This window comes from Leucoraja erinacea, chromosome 24 (assembly GCF_028641065.1).
Source record: "Leucoraja erinacea ecotype New England chromosome 24, Leri_hhj_1, whole genome shotgun sequence".
Classification (NCBI taxonomy): domain Eukaryota; kingdom Metazoa; phylum Chordata; class Chondrichthyes; order Rajiformes; family Rajidae; genus Leucoraja; species Leucoraja erinaceus.
In genome coordinates this window covers 1018418-1041884 of record NC_073400.1, presented here as the reverse complement: position 1 = coordinate 1041884, position 23467 = coordinate 1018418, and the positions used below count along the sequence as shown (strand labels likewise).

The window sequence follows — 23467 nt, the reverse complement described above, 5'->3', positions numbered from 1 at the left end:
CTCATAGGCTCCAAAGCCACACTCAACAGAATCAATAACCCCACTCTCACCATCGACGGCACCACTGTCTCCCCATCTCCCCAGGCCCGCAACCTTGGCGTGATCTTTGATTCCACCCTCTCCCTTGAGCCTCACATCCGCCATGTCATTAAAACCTCATTCTTTCATCTCCGCAACATCGCCAAAATCAGACCCTCTCTCACACCTCCCGCAGCTGAAAGACTCATCCATGCCTTCATCTCCTCCCGACTGGACTACTGCAACTCACTTCTCCTTGGCATCAGCTCCACCTACATCAACCGACTCCAACTGGTCCAGAACGCAGCCACCCGACTCATCACCCACACCAAATCCTGGCATCACATCACTCCAGTCCTCAAACAACTTCACTGGCTTCCCATCTCCCACCGGATCACCTACAAAATCCTGATCCTCACCTACAAATCCCTCCACCATCTGGCCCCCCCATATCTCACTGACCTCCTCTCCCCCTACCAACCCTCACGGTCCCTCAGATCCACATCAGCCGGTCTCCTCTCCATCCACAAGTCCAACCTCCGCAGTTTAGGGGACAGAGCCTTCTCCAGGGCAGCTCCCAGGCTCTGGAACTCCCTCCCCCAACTGATCCGCATTTCCGTGTCCCTCACCATCTTCCAGTCCCGCCTCAAGACCCATCTCTTCACCTCTGCCTATCCTTAGCCCCACGTCCCCCTCCCTTTTCATCTGTGCATTAATTGCCTCATATTGTGTTTTGAATTGAATTCTGTATTTACTTTGTGTACTAGTCATGTCTCTACTATTTATTTCATTCCCCTTACATGTTTTTCCTCTACCTGCTAATTTTTTGTAAGGTGTCCTTGAGACTCTTGAAAGGTGCCCATAAATAAAATGTATTATTATTATTATTATTATTACTAATGACACTAGAAGCCAATTAGCCTATAAACCTGCACATCTTTGGAGTGTAGGAGGAAACCGGAGCACCCGGCGACAACCATGTGGTCACAGAGAGAACTTACAAACTCCATACAAACAGTACCCGTCGTCAGGATCGTACCCGGGTCTCTGGTGCTGTAAGGCAGCATCTCTACCGCTGCACCACCATGCCGCCTGCAAGCATTGCTCTGCTGAAAACAAATTTACCCCCCGATAACATCCGAGCTTCACAATAATTAATTGACATCAGAACTGGCTGATAGTTATAACCATATAACCATATAACCATATAACAATTACAGCACGGAAACAGGCCATCTCGGCCCTACAAGTCCATGCCGAACAATTTTTTTTCCCCCTTAGTCCCACCTGCCTGCACTCGTACCATAACCCTCCATTCCCTTCTCATCCATATGCCTATCCAATTTATTTTTAAATGATACCAATGAACCTGCCTCCACCACTTCCACTGGGAGCTCATTCCACACCGCCACCACTCTCTGCGTAAAGAAGTTCCCCCTCATATTACCCCTAAACTTCTGGACCTTAATTCTGAAGTCATGTCCTCTTGTTTGAATCTTCCCTATTCTCAAAGGGAAAAGCTTGTCCACATCAACTCTGTCTATCCCTCTCATCATTTTAAATACCTCTATCAGGTCCCCCCTTAACCTTCTGCGCTCCAGAGAATAAAGACCTAACTTATTCAACCTATCTCTGTAACTTAGTTGTTGAAACCCAGGCAACATTCTAGTAAATCTCCTCTGTACTCTCTCTATTTTGTTGACATCCTTCCTATAATTGGGCGACCAAAATTGTACCCCATACTCCAGATTTGGTCTCACCAATGCCTTGTACAATTTTAACATTACATCCCAGCTTCTATACTCAATGCTCCGATTTATAAAGGCTAGCATACCAAAAGCTTTCTTTACCACCCTATCTATATGAGATTCCACCTTCAAGGAACTATGCACGGTTATACCAGATCCCTCTGTTCAACTGTATTCTTCAATTCCCTACCATTTACCATGTACGTCCTATTTTGATTTGTCCTGCCAAGGTGTAGCACCTCACATTTATCAGCATTAAACTCCATCTGCCATCTTTCAGCCCATTTTTCCAAATGGCCTAAATCACTCTGTAGACTTTGGAAATCCTCTTCATTATCCACAACACCCCCTATCTTGGTATCATCTGCATACTTACTAATCCAATTTACCACACCTTCATCCAGATCATTGATGTACATGACAAACAACAAAGGACCCAACACAGATCCCTGAGGCACCCCACTAGTCACCTGCCTCCAACCCAATAAACAGCCATCCACCATTACCCTCTGGCTTCTCCCATTCAGCCACTGTTGAATCCATCTTGCTATTCCTGCATTTATACCCAACAGTTGAACCTTCTTAACCAACCTTCCATGAGGAACCTTGTCAAAGGCCTTACTAAAGTCCATATAGACAACATCCACTGCTTTACCCTCGTCAATTTCCCTAGTAACCTCTTCATAAAATTCAAGAAGATTAGTCAAACATGACCTTCCAGGCACAAATCCATGTTGACTGTTCCTAATCAGACCCTGCTTATCTAGATGCTTATATATATTGTCTCTAAGTATCTTTTCCATTAATTTGCCCACCACTGAAGTCAAACTAACAGGTCTATAATTGCTAGGTTTTACTCTTAGAACCCTTTTTAAACAATGGAACAACATGCGCAGTACGCCAATCCTCGGGGACTATTCCCGTTTCTAATGACATTTGAAATATTTCTGTCATAGCCCCGGCTATTTCTACACTAACTTCCCTCAATGTCCTAGGGAATATCCTGTCAGGACCTGGAGACTTATCCACTTTTATATTTTTCAAAAGTGTCAGTACTTCTTTTACTTTGAACCTCATAGTATCCATAGCTACTCTACTAGTTTCCCTTACCTCACATAATTCAATATCCTTCTCCTTGGTGAATACCGAAGAAAATAAATTGTTCAATATCTCCCCCATCTCTTTTGGCTCTGCAGATAGCTGTCCACTCTGTCTCTCCAATGGACCAATTTTATCCCTCGTTATCCTTTTGCTATTAATATAGCTGTAGAAACCCTTTGGATTGACTTTCACCTTACTTGCCAAAGCAACCTCATATCTTCTTTTAGCTTTTCTAATTTCTTTCTTAAGATTCTTTTTACATTCCTTATACTCCTCAAGCACCTCATTTACTTCATGCTGCCTATAATTATTGTAGATCTCCCTCTTTTTCCGAACAAGATGTCCAATTTCCCTTGAAAAACAGGGCTCTTTCCAATTTTTACTGTTTCCTTTCAACCGAACAGGAACATAAAGATTCTGTACTCTTAAAATTTCCCCTTTAAATGTCCTCCATTTCTCTTCTACATCTTTCCCATAAAACAAAATGTCCCAGTTCACTCCTTTTAAATCATCTCGCATCGCATCAAAGTTAGCCTTTCTCCAATCAAAAATCTCAACCCTAGGTCCAGTTCTGACCCTCTCCATAATTATCTTGAAACTAATGGTATTGTGATCACTGGACCCGAAGTGCTCCCCAACGCATACCTCCGCCACCTGTCCCATCTCATTTCCTAAACTAATCCTCTCGCAGATGGCAACTGGAGAAATTACCTTTGAGGAAATTTGCCTGAAACCTCATGATCTTTTTGTCTGAAATAAATTATTATCAAAATGCTTTATTCCACAACCCTGAGATTTCTCCCCTTGTTCTCCCAAGATTCTGACTATCTTGCCTCGCACTGTTATGGCTTGGAATACCTTGTCTAAATGAACATTTATTTTACTTTTGTTGTGTTGCTGTGTTAATGTGCGGGGCATGTAGGTTAATTGTCCTCTGTAAATTGCCTCTCGTGTGAGAGGAGTGGATATGAATGTGAGAACATAGGATTTTGTGGGTCAAATGGCCTGACTCCATGCTGTATCTTTCAATCAACGCATTGGATTGATGAATGATGAAAGATGAACACTGACAGTATTTATTGTATATATTATGCAATTAGATTTTAATGAAGCTTTTCAAAAACTAATTGTGACTGTCAGTGCAGTCTGTTTTATTTTGAATAGCGACAACCAGAACATCCAAAGTGTAAACTAATTTTGCAAAACGCAGGATTACTGGGGTTAAAATGTTTATAGAGTTGTAGTGGAGCAAATGATGGTGGTTATGTCACACTCTGATTACTTCTCACTATACCTTACTTCCCTCTCCCTCCTGTATGTATCGAAACCACAAACAGTTTTCAATATTTCAACCACCATGTTGTCTCCAAACCCTGCATGAGGAAACTCACACCAATTATTCTCCATCCCCCTCCATACGTGACTGTCTTATCCACCTCCAATCTCTGTCACCTCCCTACCAACCCTCTTCCCATTCCCTCGCAGTCTGGCCCCCATCCAAATATAACTCTTGTCCTCCATCTAATCCACATCCACAAACATCCACATCTCCGTTCATGCTCTAGATATTATTGAGCCACAGTCGGCCTGCAGTCTCTGCACGTCTACCCTTTAATAATGAAAGTGCCTCTGTCTCGGGACTCTGGAGGAAGAAGCGTCAGTCTGTGCGGTGACCTTTAATTCCTCGCAGACTCTGGCTCTGAATTGCAAGTTCTTATCTGAGACGATCAGGCTGGTGCTGTCTGAGTCCTGTTGCTGCCTGACTCATCAGCGCCATCTGCAGACGATCTCGAGAAGCCAAGCCACTAGTTGTGATTCCACCTCCAAAATTATTTGGCATATTTGGCAAAAATTAATTTTGCAATCTCTCAAGACTTCATGAAAGCAGACTAGGGTGATGTAGATTAACCATATTTATCTTTGCCAATATAATCTTCATCACATATACTATGCATGATACACATTCCACCATGCTGTGTAATCCAGTCCGGGACTTGAGTAAGGAATGCCGTTACTAATATCAACCCAGCTTGTCCCTAGCTCAGCGGTTGTAAGATGATACAGATGCAGTACTATGTATTATTCTCTCTGCATACGTTTTAATAAAAGCCTTGTGGTTCACCTAACACTTTATAATGGAGTGATTACCAAACATACGGAACGGTTGCCCCCACACCAGGGTGACCCCTGTAGATGGCATCGTAATACTTGTGTTGCAGAGATGCAGGAACAACTGCCTTGTCTAATGTCCACTCGTACTTTTGTGATACCATCATCATACATTGAAGGCGTGCAGGGGCTGCGTATATTGGCTTGTTCAGAAAACTGACCACCAGCCTCTGATCAACATTCTGAACAAGCCGATACACACGCGCCGTCAACGTATGGTGATGGTCTTACAAAAGTACGACACTAGACTGGTTTACAAATGCGGCAAGGATATGCACCAAGCTGACACTCTGTCACGAGCTCCGCGAGACTCCTGCGAGAAACTTCTGTCAGACGATGATGCTTTTGTTGTTATGATGGTCTCCGACCTCCCATCCTCGTGTCTGGATGATCTGGCAGCACAAACAGCTGCAGTCGACACTCTACAGTCACTCTCCTCTGTCATCTAACGTGGGTGGCCAGACAAACAATACAGCCTACGACCTTTGATTCACCCATTTTACCCTGTTCGTGATGAACTGGTACTGCAGGACGGCATTGTGGTGAAAGGACACAAGGCAGTTGTTCCTGTATCTCTGCAAAACAAGTATTACGATGCCATCCACAGGGGTCATCCTGGTGTGGAGGCAACCGTTTCGAGTGCAAAGAGTATGTTCTTCTGGCCTGGAATGTCCCACTTTGTGCGTGAGAAAGTCGAGTCTTGTGCGGTGTGCAACAGCCTAGCACCACACCAACCCAAACAGCCCCTTCTCTCGCACCCCACACCTGACTTGCCATGGTCTACAGTTGCAACTGATATTTTCCATTGGCATGGCAATCAGCACCTGGTCCTGGTCGACTTGTACCAGGTTCGAGATCGACCTACTCCGCAGTCCCACCTCAGCCATGATTGTTGAAAAGCTGGCACGCCACTTTTCTGTCCACGGGGCTCCCGTTCATCTTCTCTCCGACAATGGCAGCCAATTTACCAGTCAGCCTTTCAAGAACTTCGCTAAACGCTGGGATTTTCGCCACATCACCAGCAGCCCCGAGTACCCGCAGTCCAATGGTTTTGCCGAACGTGCGGTGAGAAATGCCAAACAAGTGATGGAACGGTCCCATCGGGCCGGTTCTGACGTCTATCTCGACTTAAGGGCCTGTCCCACGAGCATGCGATCTGCATGCGGCAAGCGCGACCAAACCGGAAGCGGGGGCTGCGCGGTGGTCGAGTGAGTGACGTGAAGTTCGAGCGAAGTCCGCGGGAAGTTCGCGCGTGATGTACGCCGTCAAGACGCTGCATATGGCGTCAAGACGCCGCGCACGCCCGTTGAGGCGGCTGAGGTCCGGCAGGCCGTTGCCGCCTGAAATTTTTTAACACGGTCAGTTTTTCGGAGCCCCGCGTGATGTTGGGACCAGCTCTGCACAACTCCATACGGCTCCGGCGATCGAAGTGGGACTGGCCCCGCGAGGCCGTACTGCTCAAGCGACCACGTTAGGTCGCGCTCGCCGCATGGAGTCGTATGGAGTCGCATGCTTGTGGGACATTTCCTGTGATCCTATTCTGGGTTCCCCTGCCCAGCGCCTTATGTCAAGGCAGACTCGCACTACGCTACACATAGCAAAACAGATGCCCTGGCTGTGATCCAGGCAAAACTCCAACAGCGACACGATATCCAGAATAAATACTATGACAAGTCAAGCACACCGCTGCCGCCATTGACCAAGGGACAGGTTGGCCGCCTGCAAATGCCAAAAGGCTACGACCGGCTTGACGTCATTCAAGGCACTGCTCCTGTGCCACGCTCTTACCTGGTCAGTGTTGTTGATGCCACCTACAGACGTACCCGACAACACCAATGAGCCAGTGACCTCGACATTATCCTGACTACACAGCTGTGTCTCCTCCACAGTCCAACGGTTCCAATCCCACGGTCCCACAACTGCCTGCTGACCCTGGACCAAGTGCTTTGCTGGCTGATTTGCCTCTCCGGCCATTGCCGAGGTCCCCATCCTCACCCTCAACACCGGTCACACCTGCAGTATCACTCCCTGCTCCTATTCAATCTCCAGTGAAGGGAGAAAACGGTGGATATCGTACGCACGCAGGTCGCATCTGTAGGCTGAATCTAAAGTACCTTTGAACTGTCTTCTCACTTGCTGCTCACAGCTCACAGTACATAAAGTAAAGTGCACTCCCCTCACATTGGAGTTTTTCTACATACTCCACTATACGCTTGTTTAGTTATAGTTTGCTTCTTTAACCTTCATCACATATACTACGCATGATCCACATTCCACCGTGCTATGTAATCCGTTCCGGGTCTTGAGTAAGGAATGCAGTTACTGACATCAGCCCTGCTTGTCCCTAGCTCAGCAAGATGATAAGTCTGTAAGATGATACTGATGCAGAAGTATGTATTATTCTCTCTGCATACGTCTTAATAAAAGCCTTGTGGTTCACCTAACACTTCGTAATGGAGTGATTACAAAACAGGTGAGCTAACATTGTCTGAAGAAGGGTCTCGACCTGAAACCTCACCCATCATTTTGAAATGTAGCTTGACCCGCTGAGTTACTCCAGCATTTTTTGTTTATCTTCAAAACAATAAAGAGTTTGCACTGATTAAACTGCGTTTTTTCCTCTAACAGATGAGAGGGGCACTTTAAGCTTGATGAGCAGGACTCATGTTTTACACAGAGGGCGGTGGGAGCCTGGAACATGGTGCCAGGGGTGGTGGTGGAGGCAGATATGATAGTAATGTTTAAAAGGCTTTTTGATATATATGCAGGGAATGGAGGGATATGGATCACGTGCTAGCACCAGAATAAGGTGATTCACCCATCAAGTTTACTCCGCCATTCAATCATGGCTGATCTATCTTTCCCTCTCAACCCCATTCTTCAACCTTTGCCCCATAACCCCCAACACCCTTACTCATCACAAATCTGTCAATCTCCACCTTAAAAATATCCATTGACTTTGCCTCCGCAGCTGTCCGTGGCAAAGAATTCCACAGATTCATCACCCTCTGACTAAAGAGATTCCTCCTCATCTCCTTTCTAAATGTACATCCTTGTATTCTGAGGCTATGGCCTCTGGTCCTAGACTATCCCACTAGTGGAAACACCGTCTCCACATCCACTCTGTCCTGGCCTTTCAAGATGAGAGTGAGAAAGTTCAAGGGTTCGTAGGGCAAGCTGTTTTACCCGGAGTCGACAGGTGCGTGGAAGGTGCAGCTGGGAGGATGAGGAAGCAGGTACAATGGTGGTTTTGAAGAAGCATTGTTAAAGCAGGATAACAGCTGGCGGATGGCAGGAGACTTTACAGGCATCAAATGGACCAGGCTTTATGAAGACAATATCTGCCCTCAGCCCTGAATCTGTTATGTTTCACCCATCGTATCTTGGCAATAGAGATTGTAAACGGTGCAGGAAATGTTTGTGGTCATTTTGCACATTAAATATAAAATGCACATTCAGAGATCCATTGCCTTTTACACAAATGTCAACCACCAAATGTCTTCTGAAAAAGTTTAAATATGATCGGTTCAGCTCTTTTTTTTAAGGAGAGAAGGGAAATATTAATAGGAACCTGAGGGGCAACTTTTTCACACATGTGGTGGTGGGTGTATGGATGAGGTCGAGGAGGCAGGTACAGAACGAAGATTTAGAAGACATTTGGACAGGTACATGAATAGGGAAGGTTTAGAGAGATATGGGCCAAAGATGAGACTAGCTTGGATGAGGGACCTTGATCGGCATGGCTGAGTTGGGTCTGTTTCTGTGCAGTCTATGACTCTAATCCTCGCATAAAGGATTAATATTCAGACTAATGTTGGTGGTAACTGGGCCCTATATCCATCCATTCATCATTGAACAGCAATGCTGGCAGCCTGTGAAGAATACGATTCTAAGCTGGGATCCCTTTACACAGCTGGGAAGTGTAGACGCAGTCACATAGCAGAGAAGCTGACCATTGAATAGTGGACAGGGACATTTGCACCTCAAGATCTATTCCCTTCAAGGCTGCAGATTAATAATGTGTGAGCTGGAGAAGATGGAATAGATAATCATCCCATTTCATGGATACAGTGCCTTCTTGTGCTGTAAACATCAATAATTCTGTGTAGAATGTTTAAGAAGGAACTGCAGATGCTGGAGAATCGAAGATAGACAAAAATGCTGGAGAAACTCAGCCGGTGCAGCAGCATTTATGGAGAGAAGGAAATAGGCAACGTTTGATACGGCTGAAACCCTTCTTCAGACTGTAATCATGCTCTGGCCAATGTGCTCAGCATGATCAAAGTGGGCCAAAGGGCCTGTTTCTCTGCTGCGCAGCTTCACGACTGTGGCCCCAGCTTAATGTACACCCATATCAAAGTCATCCTGGGCAGACCCACCTGGACGTTTGATAGGACATCAGGTTTTACACAGAACATGTAGTAAAACAGGAAACCAAAAGAATAATCACCAAACTATCGATAAATAGGCAAGAAAACCCTTTGAGCAGTACAAAGAGGATTGAGGGGGGATCTTATAGAAACTTACAAAATTCTTAAGGGGTTGGACAGGCTAGATGCAGGAAGATTATTCCCGATGTTGGGGAAGTCCAGAACTAGGGGTCACAGTTTAAGGATAAGAGGGTAGTATTTTAGGACCGAGATGAGAAAATCATTTTTTACACAGAGAGTGGTGAATCTGTGGAATTCTCTGCCACAGAAGGTAGTTGAGGCCAGTTCATTGGCTATATTTAAGAAGGAGTTAGATGTGGCCCTTGTGGCTAAAGGGATCAGGGGGTATGGAGAGAAGGCAGGGATGGGATACCGAGTTGGATGATCAGCCATGATCATATCGAATGGCGGTGCAGGCTCGAAGGGCCGAATGGCCTACCCCTGCACCTATTTTCTATGTTTCTAAACACAAACAAGCTATACATGTTCCCATATAATATATATTAAATATACAGTGAATATATACAGCACTACTAACCAACAATAGCAGGAAAATATTCAGCAAAACTTCTGAAATTTCATAATTTAACATAATGTACACAGACATATACAGGTTCAATGTACAATATAAATATCTGTTGACTATTACTACATTGTCTAACTCACACAAATACCAAATTGGCCAAGATTTCTTGCTACAGCGGCCAGAGGTGCAACAATTGCAGGGCTCGGCAACAGCACACTGAAGGATTCTTCTCGAGAAAAGGACTCAAAGTCAGACAAAACTAACCCCTTGGTTGCTGGCAGTTGCTGGAGGTTTATGTTTTATTTGCTCTAGCCTTCAGATGTGATCTTACTGATTGTGGTCCTGAGTGGGCATGGGGCAATAAGTCAATTGCTACAGCACTAAATAGAGAAATATGCCTTAAAACAATTCACGAGTCGTACTTTGTGCTTGTGTTCTATCATTTCCCCTACTTGACGTTAGTGGTGTGTGCTCAATGTGCTCTGTGCTAATACATGTGCGCTGAACTCCATTCCCATTTCACGCAGTGTGAAACGGAGTCAGAGCAGAACACAAAGTGCTGGAGGAATTCAGCGGGTCAGGCAGCATCTGTGGAGAGAATGGACAGACGTTTCGGGTCGAGACTGCTTCAGAATGACCCAGAACATTGCCTGTCCAGTCTCTCCACAAATGTTGCTGTTCCTCCAGGACTTTGCGTTTTCCTCAAGATTCCAGCATCTGCAGTTCCTTGTGTGTCCATGAAACTGAATCAGTGTTATTGTGCCAGGCATTAGTAAAGTTTCAGGTGGACCATATTGGTGTCCAAAGTTCTATTTGATTTTATTTCTAGTCTGGCTTTTATCCATAAGATATTAAAACTCTTGCATCTGTTTACAATAAATGCCTGTCCAGTCTACCCTACCAGGGAGACTGCCCCAGCAGGGGGGATGCCATTAATGCATTAATGCACACAGATATAGCCCATGCTCAAAATTGAGGCAAGGAGGGAAAATGAAAATAAGAGGGCACTGGGACACTCTGGGTGGCAGTTAAGTGGACAGATAGACCTTCAGTAGAACAGACAGCATCTCTGGATAGAAGGAATGGATGCCGTTTTTGGCCGAGATCCTTCTTCAGAAGGGTCTCGAACTGAAATGTCACCCATTCCTTCTATCTCGAGATGCTGCCCATTCCGCTGTGTTACACCAGCATTTTGTGTCTATCTTTAGTGTAAACCAACATCTGCACTTCCTTCCTACACAAAACCTACTGTCTCACTGTTGTACTGTTATTGCCTGATCAGACCTTACAGAGGGATGTTAGTGGTGTGCTGTGACTGCCCTTGTAACCACTGTTTATCAGGGCTATTGGTAACTGGTTCCTGTGGTCAGTTCATTTCACCGGTCACTTTATTGGTGGTAAACATTAATGGTGAGTAACTAAGTTACAAAGTGACCAGTGCTGAACAGCGACACAACGTACACTTACCCTGGAAATATATGTTGTGTCAATGTTACGTACAGGTCACTCTGTGTGTTAGTTCCTGGCTGCCATATTAACGTTAATATAGTCACCTGGTCAGTGTAGGTCACAGATCATGTCACTTATTGCTAGTGAGTGGCCCCTGTCTGGTGTTGTATACAATGACCAATGCCAATGTGAGAAGCAGTGATATCCACTGTCATTCTGGGTTCATTGGGTGAGAACAGGGAAGTTAACAATGGTGGATATCCGCTCCCAACACTGGACTCAAAGGGTAAATTCATCGTCTTTGCCAGATTAGTCTGCAGTAGGTATTAGTGTCCCCTCGGTCATGACTGACCATGCGTGATGCATCCTAGTTTGTCGGATGCAAGCCTGGGCGATCGATGTCCTATGGAGGACAGGCTGTTGCCCATGCAGCACGTCCCCTCTCTCCACGTCGCTGATTGATCCAAAGGAACAGCAGGGCCGTTACAGTTTGGCACCAGCGCCATCGCAGGAGCTGCCAGAGCGAGGTTGTACACAACAACGACAAACTACCTTAGGGACTCTGACTCCAGATATGGCCACAAGGCAGTGGAGGTTTTAAATCAGAGTTTTCCCTCTCCCAGATGGATTGACGAGCCCCATCTGTAACCAGCTGGTTAATCGTGGAGTTGTGAGCTCAGTGGTCCCACCAACCGGCAGTTTATCGTGCAGGCAGTACCAGCGGACAACTATAGATGTCACCCGCACCACATTGACAGTGCAGCGTTTAAATACTGGTGCCACCTAGTGGTGGAAAGCTGAGGAAGAATAGTGCAGGACTGCCAATCATTGTCCAGGCAACAATTACTTAATTTTAATAGATGCTAAGGTGACATTTAAAGTGTTATGATGGCAGCCTGAAAGCACATTTAATTGTAGCTTTCACAAACAAACCGATCGAATAGTCGAAGGAATGTAGACAGAGAGGGGCAGGGGACTGAGTTACCTTTGTTTTAACAGCCAACATGCTGTCCTTCCACATTCCAATGGACCTCTGGAGTTATAAAGTGCAGTGGACAGTTATATCTGGTCCATCTGATTGTACAACTTGAAACAAAATCAACACATGAAAGCTGATATACTGTACCTCTGAAACATTGGGAAATCACAACATTATATCTAGAGAGATGGCAAAGTTATTTCCCACACTGCTTGCCGTGGTGTGCTATATATTAACTGGGCTCCACAGAAAGTCTAGAATAATTCCCTCCCCAAATACATGAACTCACACAACTTTAGCTAAAGTACCAACAACACATACAGGACTGGTTACTACTGGTGTCTAATCCAGGTACACGTTAATCTCTGAACACTATACAGAGTGCAACGAGTAATCTTCAGATACTTGCTGTTGATGTTGCAAGCTTTAATACTGCAATTTGCAAACCAACACTGTTTAGTCTGTGATATTGAGATGGACTTCCCTTCAACAACCAAGCCGGTTGCTACATAGTGCTGAGGGTTGAGGATTGTGAAGGGAAGGGGTTCCTTGAATGTGATTATCAATGGTCATTGTGTGACCAAGCCTTGGAATTGGCCTCTCGGGGATCTGTTGTGGCAACCTGGGTTCACCACGAAGAGGCGGCTTAGTTCAATGTTTTGCAATAACATTCTAATAATCCAATTGTTTCGAAATTGAGATATGTCTCCATCTCTCAGTCATGCACGCACTAAGTCCTTGTGATCTACAGACCTGCTAGTGGCAGATCTGAGTACCCGTTCCGACCTTGTGTGGGCAAGGGGTGTGGACAGAGCGGGCCACTAGATGGCTGAACTAGCTGAAACTCTCTTCAGCCCTGTGTGACTAATTTAACACGGGCACGGTTGAGAGCAGTAAACTGCCCAGAGGAAAATAGGAAACCTGATGTGCGTTATGTGACAACCCAACACTTTGACGATCACTGGTCCCGATTCAAGCCTTTCACCGTCTCTATTTATTTTATGGAACAGAACTTAATTCTGGGACAGCGATTCATGGGATCTGAAGCTGAACCTCTCAACCATCCAGTGGAACCAAGGACCTGCTACACAGCCAGTTTGCTTCTACCTTCAATACCGAGAGCTGCCCCCTTGTTTCAATGTGCATGTGTCTCTGTGACACCATCTTAAACTATTCTATGAGGTTGTTGGCTGAGGTTTGAGGAGGTTCATGGTCTTGATGATGAGGGCCAATGATTAGGCCTTGGTCTCAGTAACGAGGAACACAAGAGTAAAAGGTCATAGTCAGAATACTGCAATGTTTATGGAAAATGTTAGGTGGAATGTGGAATATCTGTTTTCAGAGACCTGCTCTTTCCACAGTTGGTGTTTCAATATACCAATGTGTGCTCTTATCATTTGTGCTTGGTCCACAATCTGTTTGCAGACTTGTGGTCAATGGGACCTGATCTGTGGAAGTTAATCCATCTGATGGGGGAATCTTTCCCTTAAATGCTACATTACTTGTGCATGGATTAATCAGTCTTTACAATGCATTAGCCCTGGGTTAGTACAAACCTGGACCTAGTCAGTAACTCCATTGATATGGTATTAGTCCATGGAGCAAATATCGACTCAAACTATATTCAACGTCTCTGCAGTCAGTACATGTGGCATCTGTGCCACCAGCTGCCAGTGCCTACAACACCCATGTGGCCAGTACATATCACATCTGCACTAAGCACTGAAGCAACAGTGCATATAACATCTGTAATGACAAGTGGCAAGTATGTGCCACATGTGCATTAACAACACAGCTGGTTCTTGGAACATCACAGCTAATGCCAATACATGCATTATGTTATATATATTCCTAGCTGTCACTTTCACATCTATACTCACATCAAGTGCATGCAATAGCTGTAAAGATGCAGCAGGCGTTTTTGCGACACCTCTTCTGACACTTGGCAAATGCATGCAACATTGGTACTGAAATACTGTTAGAACATGCAACATCTGCATTGATATACGGCCAGTGCATGCAACATCTGTACAGACTTAGCAGCTGGCACAAACAACATCTGTAGTGACACACGACTCATGCAACATCTGTACTGTCACAAGGCTGGTAAGCAACGTCCATGCAGAATGGGCAGCTGCATGCAGCCTCTGTACACAGACAGAGACAGCCAATGCAACATCTGCATTCAGTATGTGTAACAAAGCAAGTACATGCAACAGCAATAGTAACATGGTTTGCACATGCAACATCTGTACAGGAACACGGGGACTAATCCATGCATCCGACACTTGGAACCTTTGACGGATAACATACATATATTTCTGGTGCTGCACAGCTAGTATATGCAACACCAACTATATACACATATGGCTAGTTCATGCAATGCCTACATTTCATGGCCAGTGCATGCACCATTGATCCTGATACATGGCTAGATCATGCATCATGTATACTGACATACACAGCAAGTATGTACAACATCTGTACAGGTTTAAACATGCAATATATGGATTAAATACTTGGCTAGTGCTGGCAATATCCAATATGATACTTGGCTTTTACATGCTATATCCATATTGGCACAAGTATGGTGTGTGCAGCACCTACACTGATATGTGGTTACAATATCCAACATCTGTACTGGCACAGTATGTATAAGGGCACATCTGTACTGACGTCGATATTACATGAGACATCTGCATTGACAATCAACTCTACAGGCGTCTGTACTGACATACAGGATATGTATGCATTATTTGCTTTTAATACACTGCGAGATTTCCTGCATCTATATTCAGATATGTTGAATATATGAACATATTTGTGCTAAATCAGGGCTGGGAGACAAAGCGCTTGTGCTCAAATCTATTTGACATTTGTGCTGATTATGCTGCGGACAGAGAATGTGGCTCTGTATCACAAAGTACTAAATATTTAATCTGCTGATGCAGATGGAGGATAGACACAGGATTCTGCTCTTATCTGCTGTGGATAAGTGCTTATATATAACGTGCCTGCATTGTTATAGGGCTGGAATATATGCATATCTGTGCTTATATAGGCATAGTGTATGTGCTATTTATGCTGATGGACAAAATATATATGGATTAATATGTCAGTGTTATATCTGTGCTGACTAGGGAGGTGTATGTGATGCCTGTGCTGTTATAGAGCCAGGTTGATTAAAAGCAATTCCCAATGTTGCATACAGTGCCCGCACTGACACAGCTTCAGCATCAGATCCACTGCTGAAGGTCCAGGACTGTAGATGCTACCACCAACCACTCAGCTTGCACTGTTGGATTGGTTATTTACCAGTGAAGATCACTGTCCAATTGATCTGCTGGCCGTGGGTTGTTTGCCCCAGTAACCACTGACGATTAGTCGTTGCACCACTTACGGTTTCACCCTATATTACAAATGCATTCCGAGTCGAGTCCCCTGCTCCCGGTCCGTCTTAGAGTTCAGACTCAGGAGTGCCGGCTGTCAGGTAGCCAACCCCATATCGTCCATTGGCCGCAGTCATTTCCATTGGCGAGATGCTGTCGGGTCCATTGTAGGAGCGGTGAGTGGGCATGGGAGATGGTGTCTCGCTGGGGACCTTGCTCAAGATGAACCTGGTCTCGTCGTGGTCATCCAGGTTGGAGATGTCTTTCATCATCCGGCCTCGCTTGTACGAGACGGACAGAGTGTTGGAGCCGTCGGACACCAGGTGGAAGTGGCGGATGATGAAGATGATGGGAATGGGAAGGATTCCCACCACAATCAGGGCGATGGTCATGCCCAAGGCCCAGCCTGGGAAGATCACGAACTGCTCCGTAGCCTGAACACGGGGAAATAACGGCACATTACACTGGCCCTTGCATTCAGCAAATGGACAATTGCATTAGAGTCAAAGAGTATTACAGCACGGAAACTGGTCCTTCAGCCCAACTCGTCCATGCCGACCAAAATGGCCCATCTACACTGGTCTCATTGCCCACGTTTGTCCCATGTAGAATCATAGAGTGATACAGAGTGGAAACAGGCCCTTCACCGAACTTGCCCACACCGACCAACATTGTCCCAGCTACACTAGTCCCACGTGCCCGCATTTGGCCCATATCCCTCCATGTACCTGTCTAATTGTTTCTTAAAATGTTGGGGTAGTCGCAGCCTCAACTACCTCCTCTGGTAGCTTGTTCCATACACCCACCACCCCTTGTGTGAAAAAGTTACCCCTCAGATTCCTTTAAAATCATTTCCCCTTCACCTTAAACCTATGTCCTCTGGTCCTCGATTCACCTGCTCTGGGCAAGCGGCTCTGTGCATCTATCTAATCTATTCCTGTCATGATTTTATACACCACTATAAGATCACCCCTCATCCTCCTGCACCTAGTAGGTATGTTACAATACTTACATTCAGCGGCGCTGCAGTTTTGCCACTTGCCATATGCGTGACTTTGGCGCCTTTGAGGGGGGGGGGGAGGGCGGGATTAAAATGCCGTTTTCTCCTGCCTGTGAGATATATTTTTTCGGGGTGCCAGCTGAAAAATTGTTCCGACGCGTTCTCGGAGGTTTTAAAAACAAACCGCGGAAGAATTTAATCGCTGGAGTGAAATAAAAAGGTGACTTCTAACGCCGTCAACACTGACAATGGGATGGATCTCACATAGGGGACAAAACATAAGGTAAGTCGTTTATTTTACATATAAACTTGCTTCTTAGGATGACTTTAATCAAAATTTCATTGGCGAAAATGTGATTATGTAAATATATGTTTTTCCTGCCGATATGGGGTTCAAATTCACTGCAACCGCAACGTTCCAATCGATCGTGTTCCACAAAAACCCAATCGCAAGATGATTAAAATGGCCATTCATTTACGGGAATTAAACATTAAATTCCTTTCATTTGGCCTATAAATTCATGACAATGAGATTTAAAAATCATGTTATATTGTGAATTCTTGTGTGAATGTTATTTGGACACTTAGGCTATTTAAAAATGTTAATCTATTCTTAAGAAATGGATAGATGTTTAGATCTAGTAATTGAATTTTGTAATTAGCTACAATTAGGTAACTAGCTAATTATATGCTTTAATTTCAGGTCATCCAAGTAAGATTGTTTCATATTTGTTTCAGAATACTTCAATCTATAATAACTGAAAATTTTTTTCAGTTCTCTTAATTTTTAAGAAAGTTATGGGCTTTTGATTGTCCTCGATCACAACTTTTGAGTTAAGTCAATGGAAAAGCAATAGGGAACTAGATGCTAATTTCTGAGTATGAAAAAGGCCATAATGTTTTTAATACTGAAGATATGAAAGTGAATTAGGTGTCAAATTAATCTTCTTTTTATGCTTTATCTGATGGGATAAATTGCAGACTTGATTTTTTAAATCTCAAAATGTTGTAACATTGCTACACCTAGAGTAAAATGCTTTGAGTCCCTAAATATCAGGATGGAGAGGAATATCTTGCTAAACCTTTCCTATTTCAATAACCTGGCTTGTTGCTGGTCCCTGGCACCTTGTGAGCCATTAACATAATGCTGCCCAAGTAACAATACTAACACTGACAAATAGAATTTTTCCTCGAAATTAGATTGCTATTCCCTGACTTGCCGCCCCCCCTTGATTCATGGACACCCCCTATAACTGTGAATTCTACACCCACTCACTAGCACCAGGCAACGTCCATTTACACTCACTGATATCCCCACTCACAGACCCCTTGTAATCTCTGCACTCCCCTTTACCAATGGACTTACTACATTAGGACGGCACAATGGCACAGCTGGTAGCGCTGCCTCACAGCACCAAAGACCCTGGTTCGATACTGACCTCGGGTGTTGTCGGTGTGGAGTTTGCATGTTCTCCCTATGAACATGTGGGTTTCCTCTGGGTGCTCCGGTTTCCTCCCACATCTCAAAGACATGCATCTTTGTAGGTGAATTGGCCTCTGTAAATTTCCCCTCATGTGTAGGGAGTGGATGAGATAGTGGGATGAGATAGAATGAGTCGGCGTGAACCCGGAGGGCTGAAGGGTCTGTTTCCATGTTGTATCTTTCAATTAATCAATCAATAATCCTTGCAATCACTCACCATCATCACTCTTTGACTCCTGATAGTCCTGACCCACACACTCACTGACCTCCTGTACAGACCTCCAACCCAATATTCACAGACCCAACCCTCACTAATACTCACAGATCCTCTACACACTGCTCACCCACACTTCCAGAACCGTTCACCATCCTAAACACAACCCGTCCCCCACTCACGCCCAACTACTCACTGGCTCCCTAGAAATCAATGGCACAGTCACAGAGCACAGAAACAGGCCTTTCAGCCCAACACATGCATGCCAACCGAGATGCCCCATCTAAGCTAGTCCCATTGGCTTAGATTTGGTCCATGTCTCCCTAAACCTTTCCAATCCATGTGCCTGTTCAAATGTCTTTTAATGTCATCATCCTTACCCCTTCCGTTCCTTTCAGTCTGGCAGGAATACCAAGTTGCATTAAAGTGATCACCACCTCCCAACCCTTGGTAAATGATCTTGGTATAGAAATATTATTTTACCTTCAAGTCATAGACCCATAGAATCATTCACTGGCCCTTTAGCCTAACTTGCCCATGCCGCCCAATATGCCCCATCTATGCTAGTCACACCTGCCCGTTTTTGGCGCATATCCCTCCAAAATTCCCCATCCTTGTGCCCGTTCAAATGTCTTAGAGGAGTGGTTACGGTACCGTGTCCTTTATCCAAGCGTTGTATCCCGGTGGAGTGATGCCCAACTGAACGATGCTGGTCACCAAGAGAATAGCCATGGCCAGTGGGGAGATGTACTTCCATGTGTAGTAGTAGTATCTGTACGGGGTGAAGCCCAGCATCTCTGTCAGCTCCTGCATGAACCTGGAAAGGAGCACCCATCAATCGTCACCCCATGCCGGCAATGACCCACTCTCCCAACCCTGCCCTGCTCAACACATCACTGGCAATACACAGAGGTTAACAACATCCTGCAGTCTGGCAAAGAGCTCTACATGTGGCCATTAACCTACTGCCCAGAAAACAAATGCAACTGCTGCACAAAATAAGACACTAAGTGCTGGAGTAACCTAGCGGGCCAGGCTGCTTCTCTGGAGAACATGGATGGGTGACGTCTCGAGTTGGAACCCATGTTCAGACTGATGAAGGGTCCCGGCATGAAATGTCACTGGAAGCATCACTGTGGGAGGGGCAGCAATGTGGGAGGGGCCACACAGAGGGCGGGGCCACACTGAGGGAGGGGAGCACTGAGGGAGGGGCCACACTGAGGGAGGGGCCATGTGGAGGGAGGGGCCTCACTGAGGGAGGGGCCACACTGAGGGAGGGGCCAAACTGAGGGAGGGGCATCACTGAGGGAGGGGCCACACTGAGGGAGGGGCCTCACTGAGGGACCACTGAGGGAGGGGCCTCACTGAGGAAGGGGCCACACTGAGGGAGGGGCCACACTGAGGGATGGGCGATACTGAGTGAGGGTTATTCTATCGGACAGGCAGTTCACAGGGAGGAGTACACAACTGAAGGGGCAGTTCCAGGGGGCAGTGGCACTGTTGTGGGGAGTAACAAGCAATAACTGTCAAGGCGTGGTACTGAGGGAGCAGGGAAGGTGCCATTGTTCTTCACTGATGCAGCCTGACACATTGTGATACTCCAGCATTCTGTCTTTTTTTGTAAACCAGCATCTGCAGTTTTGTGTTTCTGCCCTTCAGGACACTGTTTGTATTGTTGTCCCTGCAACCTATAGACCACCCACCTTCCCCGACAGCTGTGACTGTGGAGGCTATGGGAATGCAGCATCATCACATTCAGGGTCCAACGGAGGGATATAGGGCTACACTCAGGGGGGCGTTCACTGTCACAGCGGCAGGCAGTGTTGTACCTTCAGTGAGGGGGTGCAACACTCTCTGAGTAGGATGGGAGTGGCCGCACTGAGGGAGGGGCTGCACTGAGGGAGGGGCCACACTGAGGGAGGGGCCAAACTGAGGGAGGGGCCAAACTGAGTGAGGGGCCACACTGAGGGAGGGGCCAAACTGAGTGAGGGGCCAAACTGAGTGAGGGGCCAAACTGAGGGAGGGGTGATACTCTGGGAGGAGGAGCACTGAGGGAGGGGTGATACTCTGGGATGATTATTCTATCTGACAGGCAGTTCTCAGGGAGTGATGCACAAATGAAGGGGCAGTTCCAAGGGGCAATGGTGCTATCGGGGGTGAATTACAAGCAACAACCCCACTGTTAAAGCATGGTATTGAGGTGCTGGGAAGGTGCACCATCAGATGTGTTGTCCTTTAGACAAGACGTTGAACCAAGAGATGGCTGGTCTTCTCCATTGGATGTTAAAGAACCCGTTTTACATGCCGATAGACCAACACAGTGTCCCTGACACCCAGGGCACAGATTGCCCTTTAATGAGGTCATTCCTAGAGTCAAAATGTAGAAAAAAAGAACTGCAGGTGCTGGTCTATGCCAAAGATAGACACAAAGTGTTGGAGTTCCCGGCGAGTCAGGCAGCATCTCCATAGAAAAAGAATAGGCGATGTTTGGAGTTGGGACCCTTCTTTCAATCTGAAATATCACCCATCCTTTTTCTCCGGAGTTGCTGCCCAACCCGCTGAGTTACTCCAAGACTTTGAGTCTATCATTCACACAGTAATTGAGCTGGAAACAGGCCATTCGGCCCACCTTGTCCATGCTGATTAACTTGACATATTGTTCCATTTGCCTTCATTTGCCCCATATCCCTCTAAACATTTAATGTCCAAATATTTGTCCAAATGTCTTTTTCAAAGTCTTAATTGTATTCATTTCTATAGCTTCCTCTGGCAGCTCATTCTAGATCCAGGCCGCACTCTGAGTGAGAAAGTGTAGGAGGGAATTTTGTCCTCTTTTGTGCTATACCCATACCCTGTATGTGTTTTTACTCAGATAGGCACAGACACAAAATAAAACCCCATCAAGCACAAAATAGTATAGAATTCCCTCCTGCAGAAAGTTTCCCCTGAGGTCCCTCTTACATCCATCTATCCCTTCTCACCTTAAGCCTATAAATCTATCTCAAAACTTAGAAACATAGAAACATAAAACATAGGTGCAGGAGTAGGCCATTCAGCCCTTCGAGCCTGCACTGCCATTCAATATGATCATGGCTGATCATCCAACTCAGTATCCTGTACCTGCCTTCTCTCCATGCCCCCTGATCCCTTTATCCACAAGGGCCACATCTAACTCCATCTTAAATAGAGCCAATGAACTGGCCCCAACTACCTTCTGTGGCAGAGAATTCCAGAGATTCACCACTCTCTGTGTAAAAAATGATTTTCTCACCTCGGTCCTAAAAGATTTCCCCCTTATCCTTAAACTGTGACCTCTTGTTCTGGACTTCCCCAACATCGGGAACAATCTTCCTGCATCTAGCCTGTCCAACCCCTTAAGTATTTTGTAAGTATCTATAAGCTGCTTATGGCATCTTGCTGTTTAGATATCAGCTGTCCCTGTGATCTCTGAGCCCACAGAATGTGGCCTTCAAATAAAACCCAGTGGCTGTAAAACTCTTTGTAGATGTGAGCCGTTTCACAGCGGAAAGGTAGATGTGGAGTCCAAGGATCGGAAGGCACTCACTTTTTGGTCCCGTAAACCCAAGACACAGAGATATTTTCCAAAATCACCACAATTGTGAGAGGCAGCGTGGCAGAGTAGTCGTCAAACATGGTGACAAAGTAGTTTCCAGAGCGTTGGACAAAGATGAGTCCAATGGCGAAAGCTATCAAGACGCAGCTGACTGTGGGGAGAGCACATGTTAACCCAGGCACTGAGGTTCACAAGTAACATGTAGCTGAGATTCATCCTCAAACATGGAGCAGAAATGTTCACAATGTGCAAAAGCTCAAACATGCTACCACCTTTTAGGTAAATTATCCCTCCCGTGAACTTGTTCTCCTGCAGATCTTCTCTCAAGAAATAGACCAATTTCACAGGGCGCAGATATTATAATATGAACAGCTTCATCTGGCAGCTCATTCTAGATCCAGACTACCTTCTGGGTGAGAATGTTGCTCTTGAGATCCCTCTTAAATCTCTCCCCTCTCATGTTACGCCTTTCACTTTGGAGCAGGTTCTTAATTCTGCCATTTAATAAGATAAAGGTACATGGACAGGACAGGTTTGGAGGGATATGGACCAAGCACAGGTAGGTGGGACTAGTGGCTGGGACATTGTTGGTCGGTGTGGGCAAGTTGGGCTGAAGGGCCTGTTTCCACACTGTATCACTCTATGACTCTATAACATGATAATATAGTACTGCAGAGGAACAGGCCATTCGACCCACAATGTCTGTGCTGAATGTGATGCCAGTAATCTCATCTGCCTGCATGTGATCCATATTCGTTCATTCACTGCATATCCATCTAAAATCCTCTTAAATGCCACTATCATATCTGTCTCCACAACCACCGCTGGCAGCGCAAAAATATACCTCCAGGTACTCACCACAATCTGTGTAAAAATACATGCCTCGCACATTTACTTGAAACTTTGCCCCTCTCACCATAAACCTATACCTTTGACATTTCCACCCTTTGATAAAGATTCTGACCATCTATCCTATCTATGCTTTTCATAATCTTTTAAACTTCCAGCAGGCTTCCCCTCAACCTCCGGCGTTCCAGAGAAAATAATCCAGGATCAGTGATAATTTAACAGCATTTTGATGGGGAGGCAGTGGCACAGCGGTAGAGTTGCTGCCTTACAGCACTAGAGACCACATTAGACTACACCACCTAGGCTCACCAATGCCTTACGGTTGAAATATACCATAGAAACATAGAAACATAGAAAATAGGTGCAGGTGGAAGCCATTCGGCCCTTCGAGCCAGCACCGCCATTCATTGTGATCATGGCTGATCATCCCCAATCAATAACCCATGCCTGCCTTCTCCCCATATCCCTTGATTCCACTAGCCCCTAGAGTATCTAATTCTCTCTTAAATCCATCCAGTGATTTGGTCTCCACTGCCCT

General features: G+C 45.6%; 1 protein-coding gene across 1 annotated transcript in view; it reads right to left on the bottom strand.

The window, feature by feature from the left end:
- Positions 1–7280: 7280 nt before the first annotated feature.
- slc6a17 (solute carrier family 6 member 17) overlaps positions 7281–23467 on the bottom strand; it is a gene marked incomplete at its 5' end in the record, with an annotated part of 43447 nt that continues 27260 nt past the window's right edge. Inside the window, 3 exons of the mRNA XM_055655143.1 lie at positions 7281–16243; positions 19161–19323; positions 22072–22231. Coding sequence (XP_055511118.1) covers positions 15878–16243; positions 19161–19323; positions 22072–22231 — 689 coding nt within the window. The remainder of the gene's footprint in view (positions 16244–19160; positions 19324–22071; positions 22232–23467) is intronic.